We start from the raw sequence: 17774 nt of genomic DNA on the forward strand, positions 1-17774 counted from the left end.
AGCCAGCCAGCCAGCCAGTCAGTCAGTCAGTCTGTCTGTCTGTCTGTCTGTGTCTCTCTCTCTCTCTCTCTCTCTGTATGTGTGGTAGTTTGTGCAATGGCTGGATTAGATTTGTGTAATTACAATGGGCAGTTGCATCTGTTTGAATGTAATGCACAATCCTTCTTGTTCTGGTGTATAATTTGAATGGTTTGATCCTGCATAGTGAGCTTTCTACCATCCCTCTCTCTTTCTGTGTTCTGTGCCATCAAGCTGGAACTGAGTGACCCTAATAGAGCTTTTAAAGTAAGTGTAATATTTAAGGAGTGGTTTTACCAGTTCCATTACCCCAATCAGTTTCCATGGCTAAGTGGGGATTTGAACCCTGTTCTCCAGAGTCCTAATCCATCATTATATTCATTACACCACACTGGGAATCCTTCTATCATCCAGTTCCCTTTTTTTCCTAACTTTGTGTGTGGGAGGAAATCTTAATGTGGGAGAAGCACTTCTATGTGTATACTTCAGACCACACACAGTATTTGTAAGTCTAGATTGAATTCTGTAATTAAGATAAAGGATGCATTATTCATAAAGAAAGGGAGAGTGACTTTTAATTAACCACTTTTTGTTTTATTACTACATTACAATAATTACACTGTCCACTAGCAAATCTTATTTGCCTTGCATACAGTTTACAAACTTTGGTTACTGGTCATGCTGGCTCAAGGATTCTGGGAGTTGTAATCTGATTGTTCTCCCAAAATCTAGCATATTATTTTCATTCAGCATGCTCTTATGTATGCATGTTTAACTCCTGCTATGCTTACTCCCATGATAGCTTGTCTCCCAGTACCTCAAACCACAACTTTATTCTTAATTTTGGTATAATGGCTCGGTCATTCACATGAATATGATGTAACCATTCCCACTAACTGCATGTTTACATGGTTGAGAGCTTATCAATACAGAAGTGACATGGAGCCCCTCCACAATAAGGTAGTAGTTTCCACTTGCTTGGGGGACTCCGAGATATGCTGAGGCACAGGTGTTTGTAAATGAAAAGAAAAAGAAACTTCAAAACAAAAGCAAAAAAGCAGCGCCTGGCGAGGACATGACGTAGCCATTTAGAATGCATGGAATGCCGAAGGGCAAAACAGGAAGGCGAGGAGGAAGTGAGGCTAACAGCTTAGACACAGCATATTACAGGCAGCATCGGGGCTGGGGGAGTGTAGAGTCCTCCTTCTGCAGAAACTTCTGAGGGAAGGAAATGGCACTGTTTCTCTTTCTCGTTCTTCACACATATCACCACAATCACCGTATAGCTCTAAAATACCTGTTTTGTGGCTATTGGCCAATTACTCTCTTCAACACTCAGGAGCTGCTTAGTATGACAGGTGGTGTTCTAGTGGTGGCGAAGTGAGGTAAATTTCTTTCCACTCCTTCCCAAGACTTGACTCTGTCCTCCCTGGAGAGGCTTGGAAAACTCCTGTTTCAGGTTGGCTGGAGCCCCAAATGGGAGGATCTCTCTTAGGCTGGGAAGAGGTTACCTTGTTGTACTGGAGGCGCTGCTTGTTCTTGGTGGTATGGTCATCACTCCTACCCCTGGCGCAACCTTTTGGTCTCCCTGTTCATGAGTTCCTCCCTCTGCCACCCCCAACCCACGTGTACAGTACATAATCCTGTCAATTTAGAAGAACATGTCATAGATCTGACAGACTGGGCTCTGTGCCACAAAAATTCATGTCACAAGAAATCTCTAAAATACCCCCAGACACTTTGGACTGGTTCACAGTAATTTTTTTTTCTAAAATGATGGCACTGTTGATAGAAAATTGGTTTTAAATGATTGTGTGTATTTGTTGTGGAGTGCAGTAGCTGTACAGGGTTACATGTTGTGAAAAGAAAGCCCAAATAGAATTATACAAGGCCATGTTTAGGTTTTTTTTTTTTTTTACAGTTTGAATCACAACTTGAATGATGCAGGATTGGGTAGGTAAATCCAAATTTCTATGTACCTGTTTCACTGTGACTTTTTTGCAATATGGGGGTGAGCACTGCGGCCAATATTGTTACTTTGGAGATCATTTACACAAACTGTATAAGCACTGTGTAATTATTACTTAATAATAATGATTATACTTAATAACAATGTGCTGTCAAGTCAATTCTGAATTCTGGCAACCCTTTTCCTACCATGTTTTCCCGAAAATAAGGCAAGGTCTTATATTAATTTTTGCTCCAAAAAACACATTAGAGATTATTTTCGGGAGATGTTGTATTTTTTTCATGTAAAACAATCTACATTTATTCAAATATGGTCCTGTCATCTTCTTCTAGTTGCTGCACAATGGTGGAGGGTGGGGTTTCACTAAACTAGGGCTTATTTGGGGGGTAGGGTTTATATTATGAGCATCCTGAATAATTATACTAGGGCTTACAGTGGTGCCTCGCTTAACGAGTGCACCGTATAGCGATGTTTCCATATAGCGATCCCTTTTTCGGGATCGCTATACGGAAACATACCCGATCTTCGCAATGGGGAAAACCCGCATTGCGAAGATCGGGTATTGTGGCGGCCATTTTGGAGCCGCCGAACAACTGATCGGCGGTTCCAACATGGCCGCCGGAAGCCCGGAAATGGCTGCCGGCAGCCGTTTTCGCACCCTGCCCTCGCTTAGCGAAGGCGCGAAAATGGCTGCCGGCACCTGGAATCCTCGCTGAACGGGTAAGTAACAAAGGTATTGGAACGCATTAAACGAAGTTTAATGCGTTCCATTACATTTCCCCTACCCGTTTAGCGATGATTCCGTATAGCGAGGGTTAATCCGGAACGGATTAACCCTCGCTATACGGGGCACCACTGTATTTTCAGGTTGGGTCTTATTTTCGGGGAAACAGGGTACTTACATGTCTTTTGTACACGCTCTTAGTAAAAATGAGACACACAAGGCAATTTAGTAATAATATCAGATAATTACTGAAATATTGTTATCAGCTTCAAGAGAAAAGCAACACATAAATTTATTTAACTGGAGTTTTAGGAAGCTGCTTTTTTTGACTACACTTCCCGGATATCCCCACTAGCATGGACATAAAGGCTAAAGCATTCACAGGAACCTCTCCATTCCAAGCTCTGGATTTAATGTAAGATTGTCAAAAGTAGTAGGTAAACCAGTATTAGGGGACAGAGATGTCTCTATTCCTGAATCACCAACACTGTGTTATTTTCTCAACAAACTGGAACAGTTTTAGGTCTTGGATTTGCAAAGAAAGGAATCATTTTAGCTTTGTAATTCACAAGGTTTTAGAACTAGGCAGATTACACTTGACGCTCACCAAACCAGAAAGCATTTTCTGAGCTGTTAATCTTTGTTTTGTATTCTCTTTGATACAGCATTAGTATGTCACTAAAATTCATTTACTTTGTGAATTACCCATCAGCCTATTTGATTTTTAAGCACAGAGAAAAAAAGAGAGAGAGAGAGAGAGAGAAGAAAAGAGACAAAGAAAAAGACTGTCTCATTCTCCTGAAGGTGTCAAATGTTTTTTCAGTGTCAGCCTCCTGTGTCTGGGATGCTTTTTTGAGAGGCTTCAACCTTCTGTAGGTTCTTCTAAGGTGAACTTTGTCAATAGCATTGGAGTTGTGGGACCCTTTGCTGCTCTTAAAAGACTGTAGCAAATATTCTAGCCTTACTACCCACTGGTAGTTTTTTAATTTTTTTTATTACCTACATTTGTCCTTTCAAAATGATAAAAGGTACAGACTTTATCTCATCCATTGACCGAAATGTGTGCCTAGTTCTGTAGGGAAAATGTCTGCATAGTGTTTCTTCACGTATTCCCAGAATATTACTATTCTAGCAGGATGGTTTTGATAGGCAGGAAGAAACATACTGATGAATCACTTGGATTGTAGATCACTTCCTTCTTTGAAGGAATGCAACCTCCCTTTAAAAAAAAAAGGCACCATAAAATTGGCACAGATAAGCATCATTAAGTGACAGGCTTGGCATAGAGAAACATCCGTATAGCACAGAAGGCTAATTAAATTTAGAGATAGTGGTTTATTTTGTGCAATAACTTTTCTCCATTTTTGAGACAAAGATACACTTATTTCTAGGTGATGACAAATAGGGATGAATCTGTGCAGCAGCAGAAGGAGGAAGCAAGATCCTGAGATGACCGTAACATTACAGAATGCAGGTGGAGAATCATATTTTTTAAATACTTTCTACATCATACAAGTCCTGCAGTAAGAAAACTAGCACACCAGGAAGAAGACTGGTCCTGAACAGACAAGATGTGTGCTTTTAATTGGAGGCGGGGGGGGGGGAAGTGGGATCATGAGTGTAGGGAGTGTTTATCAAAAAGTTACATTCTACATTGTCATGTCAGGATTCTACCCTCACATTCTGCCGCCTGGGGAGATGGAGTCTCATGGATACGAGGAGGGGCACTTTCAAGCCGTGCAAATTTCAATGGCAATGCTTTAACTACCATACGGAAAGTATGATGTGGCTTGGCTAGAATATGGAATCACAGAAGGGACATTTTGAGGCCCTCCAGTCTCGCCCTCTGCTGAATACAAGAATCTCCCCAGCTACAGCATTCCTGGAAGCTCCTCACTCTCTATGCAAACTCTTGCAGTGAAAGAAAGCCTGCCAGCTCCTGAGGCAGCCTGTTTCTACTGTCAACAAGGAAAAACTTGGGACTCTCCTCTTTTGGGGGATAGGGAGTTCTGCAAATTTTACTCTGGAATGTTTATCTGTCCCAAGCTCTGCACTGAAGCTGCTGTTGTTAGATAATTTTTTATATCAGAGGCCACACCTGTGACTCTAAAGAGCTACATACACAACGTAGGCAAGCATGGGCTTCCAGGAATAGAAGTGGTCCCTCCTTGGTTAGGAGGATTCCTTTCACAAAGGGTTGAGATGAACACAGCCCTTGGCAGAATTCCTGCATGTATTAAATGCCAGGCAGTACGTATCAAATTCAAGACATTGAAACCTTGAGTAATGCATGCCGTTGCATGCTTAAGCCATGTACAGTACACAGTCCTATGGCTGGGCATAAATCCTGTAGAACTCATCTTGGTTTCTCAGGAAATGTGGATCAGGCTATAAAAGACAGCAAGCCTGATTAATATTCAAGGAGGAACATGGTCTGTCTAATTACAGCTCAATCATCGCTGCTGAGCAGTGAAGTCCTACTGAGTATTTAGTGAGACTCAATCCTCCCCTTCCCCGCATGTTTGCAAGACTTAGAACTGCAGCCTCCTATAAGCTATTATCACTGCTATTCACTCCTGGGCACTAGAACAGGAAACTTTTATTCCCTCAGAACAAGTTCTGTTGCGCAATCCAAGCAAAAAACCCTGGGTCTGAAATACAGGCCTTCTATGGCATGAAGAGTCGTAGGTATTTTCTCGAAGTTATAGTCATCTTGGAACTGCAAACTCCTGGAAGGGATCCTAAGGATCATCAAGTCCAGCCCCTGCCAGGGAGGCCCAGGGGCTCCACAGCCAGATCCCTAAAGCACTGAGCTGTCCAGCAGTTGCTATATATTTGCTATTAAGAAAGCCAGCAGGAAAAAAAATTGATTCATTTGAAATATGGTGCCATAGGAGAGCTTGGCAGACACCATGGACTGTCAGAAAGATGAGCACGTGGGCCCTAGATTAAATCAAGCCTGAATTATCTCTGGAGGCAGAAATGTTGAAACTGAGGCTGTCTGGGCCCATCATGAGAAGGCAGAATTCTTTGGAAAGGACAAGAGTGTTGGGAAAGGTGGAAGGAAGGCAGCAGGAAAAGAGGAAGACCAAAGACGAGGTCGACTTACTCCCCAGAAGAACCACAGGCGTGCAGAGCAGAGCAGCTGAAAACAGGACATTCTGGAGATTGTGCGTTCATAGGGTTGCCATGAATCGGAGGCGACTTGGTGGAACATAACAACCACCACCTTGCTATTCACCACCAGTTTGTTAGAAATGTCACAGGGTGTCAGAAAATACCCTGGATCTCACTCAATACCAGTATCTACCTTAACAAACTGCGGTGCCTGAGGGTTAAGCATGAAATGTTGGGAGTGGGGGGAAATCGAGCGAGTAAGTCCAATGAATAAGTGTCTTCTAAAATTGATATTTATAGCTCGTGCTGAGCCGCAGCAGAGAAACGGTAACGCTGATCAATGTTTAATTAGACTAATCACAGCTGTTAACGCAGTGCGATGCGATTAAATTAACCGCTGCCTTTTGCATATCCTGGCGAAAATTCCCATTGTCCTTCTAACCTGAAGGCTCGGTTCTTCACCAGCGGAATGAATCACCCGGGCAGATAACAGGATGAACGAGGACTGCTCACCCGCCATCCCGGGACGGGCACCGGGTCCCCGCTCGGCGCGCCCCCTGCTGGCCGCGGGCCGGAGGCGCCCCTTTCGCCCTCGGGATCCCCGCTCTCGGCCAGGTCCGCGCCGGGGAGGGTATTTGTTTTCCTGTGGAACCGGGCCCCTGCCTGGCCAGACGGCGTCTGCCTCTGAAGCTCGCGCGATTTCCTCTCCCGCCGGCCCTTATCTCGCTTTGCACGTTGCCTCTCGGTGACTAATAACACAATAACATTGTCTCAGGATAAAATAAAGTCGGAGCTGTTTACCTCGCGCTATAGGGGCGCGTATAAAAGGAGCGGCGGCGCGCCAGCCCGGCCACAAGCGCTCCGAGAGCCGCCCGGCAAAGAGCCCCGCTCGCCCCGCGGCTACCTCGCGGATTGTCAGGGGTGTGTGTGTGTGTGCGTGTGTGTGGGGAAGGCTCGCCTCCTCCTCGAGCCAGGCAGCCTGCCGCTCGCTCGCTCGCTCGCTCGCTCCCTCCAGGGAGCGCAAGGGGTTTAAAAGGATCCACTGCCCTGCTCTTCGCCGCCTTGAGTTTGCCCGAGGAGTCGTCGGAATGGATTGCGCGCGACTGATCCTTCCCTTGCTCTTCGTGATTGGCCCGGGAGTTCACTCGGCAGGTAAGCCGCCGTGCTTTCTTCCCTTCTAGGAGAGAACCCGTGCAACTCCAAGGTCCCATGCAAAGATGCCTTTTGCTGGTAGACTGCGCCTAGCCGAGGAAGAGGGATACCCGGATGCCACTGGTTTCGAACCCACCCACCCCCCCGGTGGATCTGGCCCATGACCCTCCGGCGGGGAGCTTGCTTCGCTTTGCGCCTGAGATGTTCGGAAGTCCCAGGGCTGCGATCCGTCAGGCAGTTGAGCTAGACTAGTTGAGATTTAAAAATCGGACTCGTCCCCCACAAAAGGGTAGCCCACTCTTAGAACGAAAGGATAATCCCGTGGCGGCAATTTTAATACATTCTGGCTTAGCCGGTTCGCGGATCGAGCGATCTTAATTACTAGGATTATTACTTTTTTTCCTATTAAAACTCGGCTTCCTCTTGCCACTCACTCTCCAGGCGCAGTTTTGCTTCGTTTTAAATCTCTAGGAGTCGTAATAATTCTGCCTCGACTCAGGTAGCCCGAGGCGGTGACCTGGAGGAGGTTTCACACCGAGGGCAACAAAATCTTACTGCGAACAGCAAACGCCTCGGCCAGTAGTATCCTAGCGCCCGTCCCTACTCAGAGTAGACCCATTGCTCCAATTGCCGAATGATAAGTCGACCTCGGAGCATTTGCAGCCTCAGCCTGCCGTGTGCGGGTTGCAAACGCTGGCGCGCCTCACCTGCCCGCAGCTTTCGCTCTGCATCCCTAGGATCCGCCACATGGAGAGTGATCCTGTGCTGCCAAACAGGTGGATCCGGCCGCGGTCAAGAGACGATCCATCGTTCGCATATTTTGGGGGGGGGGAATATTCTGCGGGACCCCGTTTGAGCCCCTGAGCTTGAAAGGGTAACTTTTGAGAATGAATGAATGGCATGGCCGGCTGAAGCCATCCAGAAGCAGGCGCTGGTGGTAGCAAGAGGCTCTGGGTCCTCCCCCGCCGCGGCTCAGTCTCGAGCGCCTTCAGCGTCTCATTCCATTCATTCGTATTAAACCTGTTTCCCCAACATCTTTATATAAAAACATCTTATGAATGACGGCGCCGTGTTTCTTGCCCCCCCCCCCCGCGTCCTGCAACCTGACGGAAGCTGCTATCCTGAGTGTAATTGTGAATAAACTCGATTGCTCCTCAGTAGATTGGACTACCGAGAGCCAGTCTATCGACTGAGGTCATGGGTTCGAATCCCCGTTTGGCCACAGAAACTCACGGGGTGCGTATGTGATCCTAAAACCGTTCTTTAAATTCCCCGCACGCCTTAAAAACCGAATGTCGGAAGCAGTCGCGATCGCTCCCGTCGCTGGGAGATTCCAGGCGTTGCAACCCAGAAAAGGACGCCTCCCGAGCCCTTCGTCTGTGGCTGCGCCGGATCACGTTCCCTGACCGCTTATCCCAACCCGGCCCGGCCGAGCGCTCGTTCTTCTTTCTGAATTAACGCGCCTCCGGTCCCCGCCAGCCGCGCCCAATCGGAGCGCTCGTCTCACTCCGCTTCTGGCCAAGCGCCACTCAGCGCCCTCCTCTCTTGCCTCCTCCAGATGCCGCCGAGCCGAGCCCCGGCGGGCTGCCCTCGAGCGCCCCCTCGCCGCTGCGCCGCTCCAAGCGCTGCTCCTGCTCGTCGCTGATGGACAAGGAGTGCGTCTATTTCTGCCACCTGGACATCATCTGGATTAACACTCCGGAGTGAGTACTGCCCTCCCTGCCTTGGAACTAAGCCATTAATGTATTTCCTTTTATCGCCCTCTGGTCGCAAGCTGCGGGGGGGGGGGCTTTAATGAGCCGGCGAGGCTTCCTCCCTTAAGGCAGTATGCCCGCCTATCGCCCTCTTATCGGTTTGGTGCTCTCTCCAGCGGGTCTAAAAGAAGGGCAAGGGGAACCCTAAGTGTACCTAAGAGTTAGCCTAACCTTAGGATAACTCTGGCTGGGGGAAAAAAGCGCCTGATTAACTCCAGGGACTTAAAAAGAAAATGACGCCTCCCGTGTCCCCTGATAAGTGCAATAAAAGTAGACATCAAGGCACTGCTATCAGGAAACATCACTAATAGTATAGTCTTCTTGGGCTCTCAGAGTCCGATAGAGTTGTCTCCCACGGAAAGTGTGTGCAGGGCAGCCATCTCGCCCCCTTGTGACAGTAATCCCTGAAACCAACGGGATTTGGCGGAAACTGGCTCAAGTATGCAAGGTTACAACCTGTGACATTCTGCAGAGAAAAAGCTTCTAAAGGAAAGCAAAATATGATAAGAAGCCCCTTCCCAAATATGTTGGAGTTGGAATAATGTTTAAGGTTGCGGTTTAAATCCAAAATAGCAGAGCCCCATTACATTTGAATGTGGTTTGCTTCTGAGTAAGCATAAAAAAAAACTAGGTTGTAAATACACTTATTCCTTAAGCTGACCTGACCCAATTGTTTTTGTTTGCTTGCTTGCTTTCTTGTTTTTAATTCTTCTGGAAATCAGAGACAGGGTCTTGTTCAGAATCTGGAAATGTTTCCTTCTTAACTCCACTTCCCATGTAAGCCAAGGGATTCTGGCAGTTGTAGTCTAAAAGGTCACCTTTTCAGTTTTAATGTTACTTTAAAAACAAATGCACTTTCCACCGAGTTGTGTAATACTGCAGTGTCACACAGCCACAGTTCAGGTGGTGTCATGAGTGTGTGAGAGAAAGAGTCTGTCTAATGGGGCTAAAATTCATCCATGAATGAAACAGTTTGCAGAATGGGACTGAAATTTCCTTGTTCATTGTAGCATTTGCTACATTCTGTTGTGACAAAATCTGGGCCTAGAGTCTTTCTGTGGACTTTTTGCTGGCTGAACATAATGTGAGGGAGAACGGTGGTTAATTGTCATACTTTGCAGATTGACAGGAAAAACAGAAGAATGTTGATAGCAAACAAATTGTGTTGTACAGTAAAACATCGTTCATAAATCTAAGGAAATGTAATTTTAAATACGTCATCTGGCTTTAGCTCAAACCATAATTGAGTTAGTGAGCTCCTTTGTTAATAATGTGCAACTAACATTTTGTACTGGGACAAACTGTGATAGACATAAGTGTTATGTTCTGTACATCAAACGACTTCACCCATTGGCCGGAATCCTACTGGTGTTTGTGTAACTTGCTGTGGCTAATTGTGGTCAATTGGCAAGGTGCCGGTGCGCATCTTGGATGGGCACTAAGGTGTGTGGACAGGTATTTGATCAAGATGTGCCCTGGCACCTTGTCGGTTTGCTGTGCGAATCTTACACAATCACTAACATGACTCTGGCCATTATGTAGAAGCAAACCTGGGGTTCCCATCCAGTCAGCACTCTTGGCAAGGGTGGGACTTCCAGTTTATAGACTGGATCCAAATTTAAATCATGCTTGAAGGAGTGAAATCAAGGAGAATTAAGATAGTTGGGGTGAACATAAAACTCCTTGATTTCACTGCTTTTACTCTAAGCACAATTATGTCTGGATTCAACCCTCTGTGTGTTTTATACCCACCTAGATCTACTTGAATCACTCGTTCTAGCCAGGAAGGGCAGCTGAGGGGCCTAATGCCGAGGGAGGCCTGGAGAGAAAGAACAAGAAGCCAGGCCTTCTCGGCAATGGCCCCTTGCCTTGGGAATAGTCTCCCTTCAGAGATCTGTCTGGCTCCCTTGCTGGGTGTTTTGAAGAGCCAACTTAAAAACCTGGCTCTTTAGGCAGGCTTTCCCTCCTGTCATCACTTGATTGTTTTTATCTTTTCCCCATCTTGAACAATATTACTATTGTTGTTCTCTATTTTATTATACTGCTTTTATGCTATTTTTTATTAATAGCTGCCCAGAGTAGACTTGGGTCTAAAGGGGCGGGGAATAAATAAATAAATAAATAAATAAATAAATAAATAAATAAATAAATAAATAAATAAATAATATATGATACATCATCTACAGTGTGATTGTGACTATCAGTCTAAGTTCTTTCATTTCCTAGCGGGTGCAGTTAACATCCACCAAAGTGCATCTCCTTTACTTTTTTTTTTTTTTTTTGCATTTGCTGCCTTTCACTGGCCTATGAAAATTTGCATTAAAAGTTATTAGTCAAGAAAATCAGCAGACTTGTGATCAGCCTGAAAACAAGCCTTTGTTCTTGCAGATTGAGTCAAAACAACTGAGCTCTGTCAGTCAAACGAATGGTTCTGACCCTTCTCTTCCCCCTTCCTTTCTTCATTATAGACGGACTGTGCCTTATGGACTAGGGAGTCCTCGAACCCGGCGGTCACTGGGACACATACCTCTTGGAAGCCTTCAGGGGTCAAGCAACAGGTGCCAGTGTGCTAACCCAAAAGACAAGAAATGTGGCTACTTCTGCCAGATGGGGAAAGAACACTGGTATGTCTTCTTTTACTCTCTTTCACCTCTATTTTAACAAATAAAGCAGGGCATCACAGTATATTTAGTCTGTATCCCAAATATAACTCTAGGGATTTGAGCTACTGTTGTTTAAATATTGCTGCAGATGCTGGAATAAGGGCATTTCTTTTGTGTGCAAAAGGCCAATGTTTCCATAAAGGCTCAGTTTAGCTTTAGAAAATCTTTAGCTTTAGAAAATCAGACTGGTGTTGTAGACAAAGCTTTTGACTTAAGTGAGTGTGGTAGAAACACCATAGTTCTGGCCAGGTAGAAGGGACCACAAATAGCCCATTCAATCATCCTACTCTTTGTCCAAGGGTGGGTGGAGTCCCAGGGGATCAACATGTGGGGGCTAAGGGAAACCTTCCTACACTCTGATTCTCCTGAAAGAGTCAGGGGAAAATTCCCTGGTTGTGTACTTTAAGGCTTCATGCCAACCAGACAAGGTAAATCACAAAACACCCACAAAAGTAAAACTGCCGCTTTGGCCAAGGCACCTTTTTTTAGCACACCAACCCCTTTGCTTCCACAAACCACACTTGGGTAAAATATGAGGAAAGGTTTATTTTACGAATACATCAAAAAAGGTCAAAGGCATTCTCATAGACAAAAGGTTCAGGAACATGTTACAGATGGCTAAAACAAAAAGAGCCACAGCATGTTCAGTAAGCAAAGCCTTAAAAACTTTAGGCATGAGAACATTTAAGAGCTTACACAGAATAAAACTCCCCAATAAAATAAAAACAACTTGCTAAGCTACTTCTAATAGTCACAAACGTGGATCTCATTCTTAAGCTATTACACAACAGGAGAACATCATTGCATGAAAGAAGGCATGGTCTGGTACCTTGTATGGTGTGATATTTCCCCATGAATCTTCTTGCCACCCTGATATGCCATTATTATTTCCTCCTAAGTTCCCCCCTCCCAAATCCTCAGATGGTTTCACTTTATTAATTGACTGTTATGGGGAAAACAGCTTGTGTCTTTGAAGGGAGGTAGGCCTGCCTTCTTTCTCCTGCATAACTGTTTCTTCAGGGAGCTGATCTCCTTGCTCAGCTTATAACTATTAATCCTTAGCTGGCACTTTCACTGCCTGCCAAGTTCTCATAGCGTGACAGCGAGGATTCAAATTTTGATTCAAATAGGAAAACTACCAAGTGTTCTTGGCCTGGAGGTCTCTCTCAGCTTGATGTGTTATAAATTTGTTGAAATGCGTGGTTAAAGATAAGACGTAGTGCAACATGTGTAAGCAATGCAAAATTCTCACCCATGTGCTCCTCCTTCTCTGTATAAATAGGGCTCAGTCCACCACAGAGAAGGGAAGGAGACATCTTCACAAGGACAGAGGTTGCAACGGACTTGGACTGAAATGTGTGTACCGGCAACTGGCTGGCAGTAAGAAAATGAGAAGGTAAGTTGGTTCTTTGCCTCTTATAAAAAGGGGGCTGATTAAAATAAAGAACATGCTTACAGCTGAGAACAAAACAGAGGTTTGAATCCAGACTTAGTCACATGTAGAGTAAACCAAGTGAAATCAAGGGAACTGATATTTATCACAGCTACCGTAAGTTCCATTGATTTCACTCCTCCAAGCATGACTTAAATCTGGATCCACTTAGTCAGAAAAAATACAGCTTCTCTATTCAGTCAGAACTTCAATGGCTATGCTTGGTGAGTGATTCTAGGAGCAGTCATACAAAAAAAGAGAGGAGACATTTCCAAGCTGTTGTCCTACTATATGGTAGAGTAAAATGGCTGCCTCAGGCAGCAGGTGGCTGGGAGCCATTGAGCGGTGGTGAAGTGTTAGCAAACAAGAGCTTTGTGTGGCATACAGCCTTTCCCAAATCCTAAAATACTGGAGTACATTCAATTGTGGTGGACAATGCTGCTGCATTGCCATATGTTAATGTAAAGCTCAGCTGCCAATCCAGCCAGCTTCCTATATGTGGAATGGGAGGAGAGTGACACCTTTTCCTTAATAGCAAAATGCCTTGGTTCAGCCCTGGCTTCGGCAGAAGCTGGATGGACCTTTTACCTCATAAAATCTCCCGAGCTGTTACCTGCATAGCACTCCATCCATCTATGGCACAATTTTGTGCAATCTCATTCCATTTCCTGGAAATGCAGTCAGGAAGCACTAGGAATTGTTACCACATAGGAAGAAAATCTGGAAGGGCATAGAGCTGCATTTAGCTGAATTGTCTTTATGCTGAGTTGGTCGATGAGTTGCTCTCATGGGCAGGTCCCGTCTAGGCACCAAATATGGCGCTCATTGTCATATCTGGTGCCAGATACCAAATCTTGTTATAACTGGGATTGTTAGTGGCATCAGAGGGGTATCGAGAGAAAGAAAGTAGCTTTCACTACAGCTTGTTGCCAGCTTGTGTGCACCCTACTGTTGCTGATAGATACAGTAGTGGATCCATAAAAGTACATCTGGCCATAATGACTTTGCTACTACAAAGTTGCTAAGTCTCTTCAGGAGAGAAAGCACTGGAGAAAATGCTCCTGTGCCATTGCTACAATAAACAGCAGCCAGACACCTGGGAATGTATTAGCTGAGACGTTTACCTCTTCTTATCTCTGTCCTAGTTAAAAAGGCCAACTTGGTAACATTATATAGGCCAGCTCATATGTAGGGCCAGAAAGGGAGAACATTCCTTTTTATTTTATTTTTTTTTGTACTACAATTTCCTTAATACCCTAGTGAGCATAATCACTGGCTATGTGGGCTAGGTGATTCTAAGAGCTGTAGTTGAAAACAGCGGTACTTTTAGTGGGGCCATCTGCATTTTCTTATCTCAGTTTAGATGTGTGTTAATGTCGCATGATTCCTCAAAAGGTTGGATTGAAAAGCAACAGTTCTGAAAATATCTATGCATAACGAATCAGGATTACAATGAATTAATATTTTGCATTACAACAAATGTGATTAAATGAACATATGACTAAGCAGTGTAGAATGTACACACACACACACACACACACACACACACACACATGAACATACATAAAAAAACACTCTTGATCTCTTAACGTATTTGATGATTTCTTGTTTCTGCAGGTTAGATACCATCAGTAACAGCATCAAAGCATCTTTTGCTATTGCCAAACTGAGGAGCAGCCTGCACAAACCAAAGCAGCTGAAGCATAACCGAACATATAAAAAGCAAAATGTTTGGGAAAGCCTGAAGACCACATCGTAGTGGAAAGATCACCAACCCTAATCCTCGAGTCATCAAGAATTACTGACAAAGCATTGCTGAAGCTCTGTTTTGACTTCTTAACATTCCACTCCAGGAAAAGATCAAGGAGTGTTGTTCTAAATATTAACTCTCTCAAGGTAAAGGAAGGCCCAAATAAACCTTCCATTCAGACCGAATGACAAAGCAATTAAATACTGCCGTCCTCTTGGAATTCAGTTGAATGCCTTGGGTCAAAGAACATCACTTCAGCTGATTTTTTTTCCTTTTCAATTTTGGGAGTCTATCAGATGAAGAAGGGGCAAATCTGGGCCCCAGTTCAGAAAAGACGGAAAAACTGGAGCCGTGGGCTCATTTGATATGGAAGGCTTTGGACAGAGCGGTCACAAAGTGTCCCACAAAGCTGTTTGTGATCAAGAAGGTCAGAAACTGAGAGGTCAAGGCTGGAAAGAGAAGATTGCTGTCACTGACTGTAATTCATTACAAAATGACTGTGCTACTTGGACCAGGACACATCTCGTGTGCAACAGGTCTACCTCACATGCTCTGGGTTGCACTCTTACCTAAACATTGCTGTAACTGTTATGTGACCTGAAAACATCAGTTGCAACCTTTCTTTCTTTTTGTCCTTTTTTTTTTAAAAAGGTCATAAATAGGAGCTCACTGTTTAGTAACTCTTGAATCTTCAAGGCCAAGGATCAGTACTGTCTGTTCTCTATATGCAGAAAGGGGAAATCATCTGCAAGGTTCCATTCTAAACATGCCACAATCAGGCAGCGAGGGCAGTAGATTTCATTGTGTTCCAGTAGAGCGTACTTTCAAATGAGTGTGCTCAGTAAATGGAGTTGAGTTTATTTTAAGAAACTGCATGAATGCATCCTTTGCGAAGGCTCTGACTATGTTCAGTGGGATGTGGAGGCTTGGAAAGCCAATATTCTAATAAGAGATTCTGCTACCTGGGCCTGATCTGTAGAAATGGAGATTGTCCGGATCTCTAGATATTAGGGAATCAGGAAGGCAAGCAGTGGTTTCAAAGTAAGGTCAATGGTTAATATGAAGTGAAAATCAATAGCAGTGGGTTTATCAGTTTGTCTGATAAAAGTCTGAATTTTTTTTTGTAAGATGTGCTTTTGAAAAAAAAACCTTTCTATCTATTATCTATTTATATTTGTGGAACTGCCATTATATTTACCATGTTGAATATATATTGAAACTGGCCATATTGGTCTATGCATGTCTTATGTATTTCTGTATGAAATTGAAGAAATGGCTATGCCTGTTAAGGTAAACGTTTTTAAAATAAATATTTTTAACTATAGCATTGCTTTCTTTTATGGCAGTAATTGATTTCATTTTAGACAACATAGGATGCTAGATGGTTAGGGGGAAAAGGAGCCTTCTGCATGTTGGGCAGCAGACACTTTTAATAGTAAAACCTGAGTTCTGCCTCAAAAAAATTGAATAAAAATTGCTCACTACAAAGGGGCTGAACTGCTCTTATTCCTTCAACATGTGTTTTAGGCACAGAAACCAGCAGGCAAAACTTTTCATAACATTGAGGCAACCAATGGCGAAGGTGTCACCATCTTAGTTTCTGCAGCTCCGGCTGCTGTTAAAAGTCACAGATGCAGCAGGGTGGTTAAAAAGTGGCCATTCTGTCAGCTTGTTGATCATGTAAGGGGAGCATGTCTGGTACCCGGTCTGTAAGCAGTGACACTGGCCAGTGTGAAAACTTACAAGGGTTTAGCACAGGGGTGTCCAACCTTTCACCTTCCCTGGGCCACATTAGAAGATGAAAATTTGGTTTGGGCCGCAAATACATTTGGTTTGGGCCGCATGGGGGGGCAGCCCTAGCCGTCCTCCGCAGCCCTGCTCCAAGCGCGCTTACCAGCAGCTGCAATCTCAGACAGCAGAGCTGCCAGCTTCAACTTCGGCAGCTTTATGGGGCCGGGAGGGAGTCCACCTATTGACGGGGATGGTGCAATGCAGTCACGCAGTCCCCCGTCCCCTCCCCTCCCACTCCTTCCTTCCTTCCCTCTCTCCCCCTCTACTGTTGTGACATGCCCCGGCCACATTCTGGCCGCAAGTACCGGCAATGTAACTTGAAACTTTGAAATTTCTTTAAAAATAAAAAATTGCACTGGGCCGCATTACGAGCTGACCTGGGCCGCATGCGGCCCTTGGGCCGCGTGTTGGACAAGCCTGGTTTAGCAGGTCATCTATTGAGGGAAAGAAATCCAGACCATGAAGGAAGACAGGTACCATTCAACTTGTATTGAATGTAAGCCTGAGACATTGGCTCAAACTACGATGCATCTGTCCATGGGGTTGCCACACCCTCTCCTTCAGTTGCCCACAGGGCTCCAGTCACAGCAGGGAGCATAATTAATATGCAACTATGCTTCTCTTTGCACTTTCTGAAAACATGGTGGCTGGCTCTCCAGCATTCACGGGGAGGCAAGGCCTCAGCTTTTCTAGTCAACTCAGAACAATGCTTTGGTAATGGCAAGGCAAGAGCTGCTCTAAAGTTTTGATGTTCCAGAATTCCTTCATCAGAATCAAGAGACGTGTATGTTGGCTATGCAGAAGCAGCAATGCAGGCATAAATGTCTGCATCAGCATCTCAGTGAAAGTAGAAGCCTTGCCAAATCTTGCAGTAAAAGGGTATAGTCATGACGCTTTTGTGTACATCTCTGCATCTCCTGACACAATTCCTTTTCCCACGATGTTTCTTGGAAGCTCTAGCAACTTTGCACAACCCCCCTTTCTCCTTCGGCACATTTGACAGCATAGGAATGAAAAAGACAAAAATGTCAGTTTTGCCATTGGGACAATTTTTTTTATTCTAGCCACTGCAGTATATTAGGACAAAATATATGCCCCATGCCACTTTTTCCAAGCAAAATGTTCATGTTCTAGTTGTCAGTAGCTGGCCCCACTTGGGAGAAAATGAAATTTCTTTCACTGAGAGAATGCTGGCATTCAAAGAGCCAACGGCACACACAGGATGTTATTTTTTATTCTACTTTGTGTTTCCTCGTCTGGGTGTCTGGATGGAGAACACACTTGATTCTGCCCATACGCTTACTCCTTCAGACCTATCACATTTTTGTCTCCCACAACAACCTGGAATTCTTGTGGGGTCAGAAAATACTCTACGAGTCACACAATGCAAGTTTGTTTATGCGC

At 44.6% G+C, this 17774-nt stretch overlaps 1 protein-coding gene across 1 annotated transcript; it reads left to right on the forward strand.

Annotated features, from left to right (window-relative positions):
• Positions 1–6499: 6499 nt before the first annotated feature.
• Positions 6500–15903, forward strand: EDN1 (endothelin 1). The gene is made up of 5 exons (XM_020815965.3): positions 6500–6980; positions 8539–8683; positions 11203–11358; positions 12680–12793; positions 14447–15903. The coding sequence occupies exons 1-5, from the start codon at positions 6917–6919 to the stop codon at positions 14586–14588; spliced, it is 621 nt and encodes a 206-aa protein (XP_020671624.3). The 5' UTR covers positions 6500–6916; the 3' UTR covers positions 14589–15903.
• Positions 15904–17774: the final 1871 nt, after the last annotated feature.

This window comes from Pogona vitticeps, chromosome 4 (genome assembly GCF_051106095.1).
Source record: "Pogona vitticeps strain Pit_001003342236 chromosome 4, PviZW2.1, whole genome shotgun sequence".
In the NCBI taxonomy this organism is placed as follows: Eukaryota; Metazoa; Chordata; class Lepidosauria; order Squamata; family Agamidae; genus Pogona; species Pogona vitticeps.

What these genes read in the sequence shown, in the direction of transcription:
- EDN1 (XM_020815965.3), top strand. Translation starts at nt 6,917, where the DNA reads ATGGATTGCGCGCGACTGATCCTTCCCTTGCTCTTCGTGATTGGCCCG. An exon ending in CCCGGGAGTTCACTCGGCAG is followed by an intron (nt 6,981 to 8,538) that starts GTAAGCCGCCGT and finishes TGCCTCCTCCAG; the next exon opens with ATGCCGCCGAGCCGAGCCCC. An exon ending in GGCAGTAAGAAAATGAGAAG is followed by an intron (nt 12,794 to 14,446) that starts GTAAGTTGGTTC and finishes TTGTTTCTGCAG; the next exon opens with GTTAGATACCATCAGTAACA.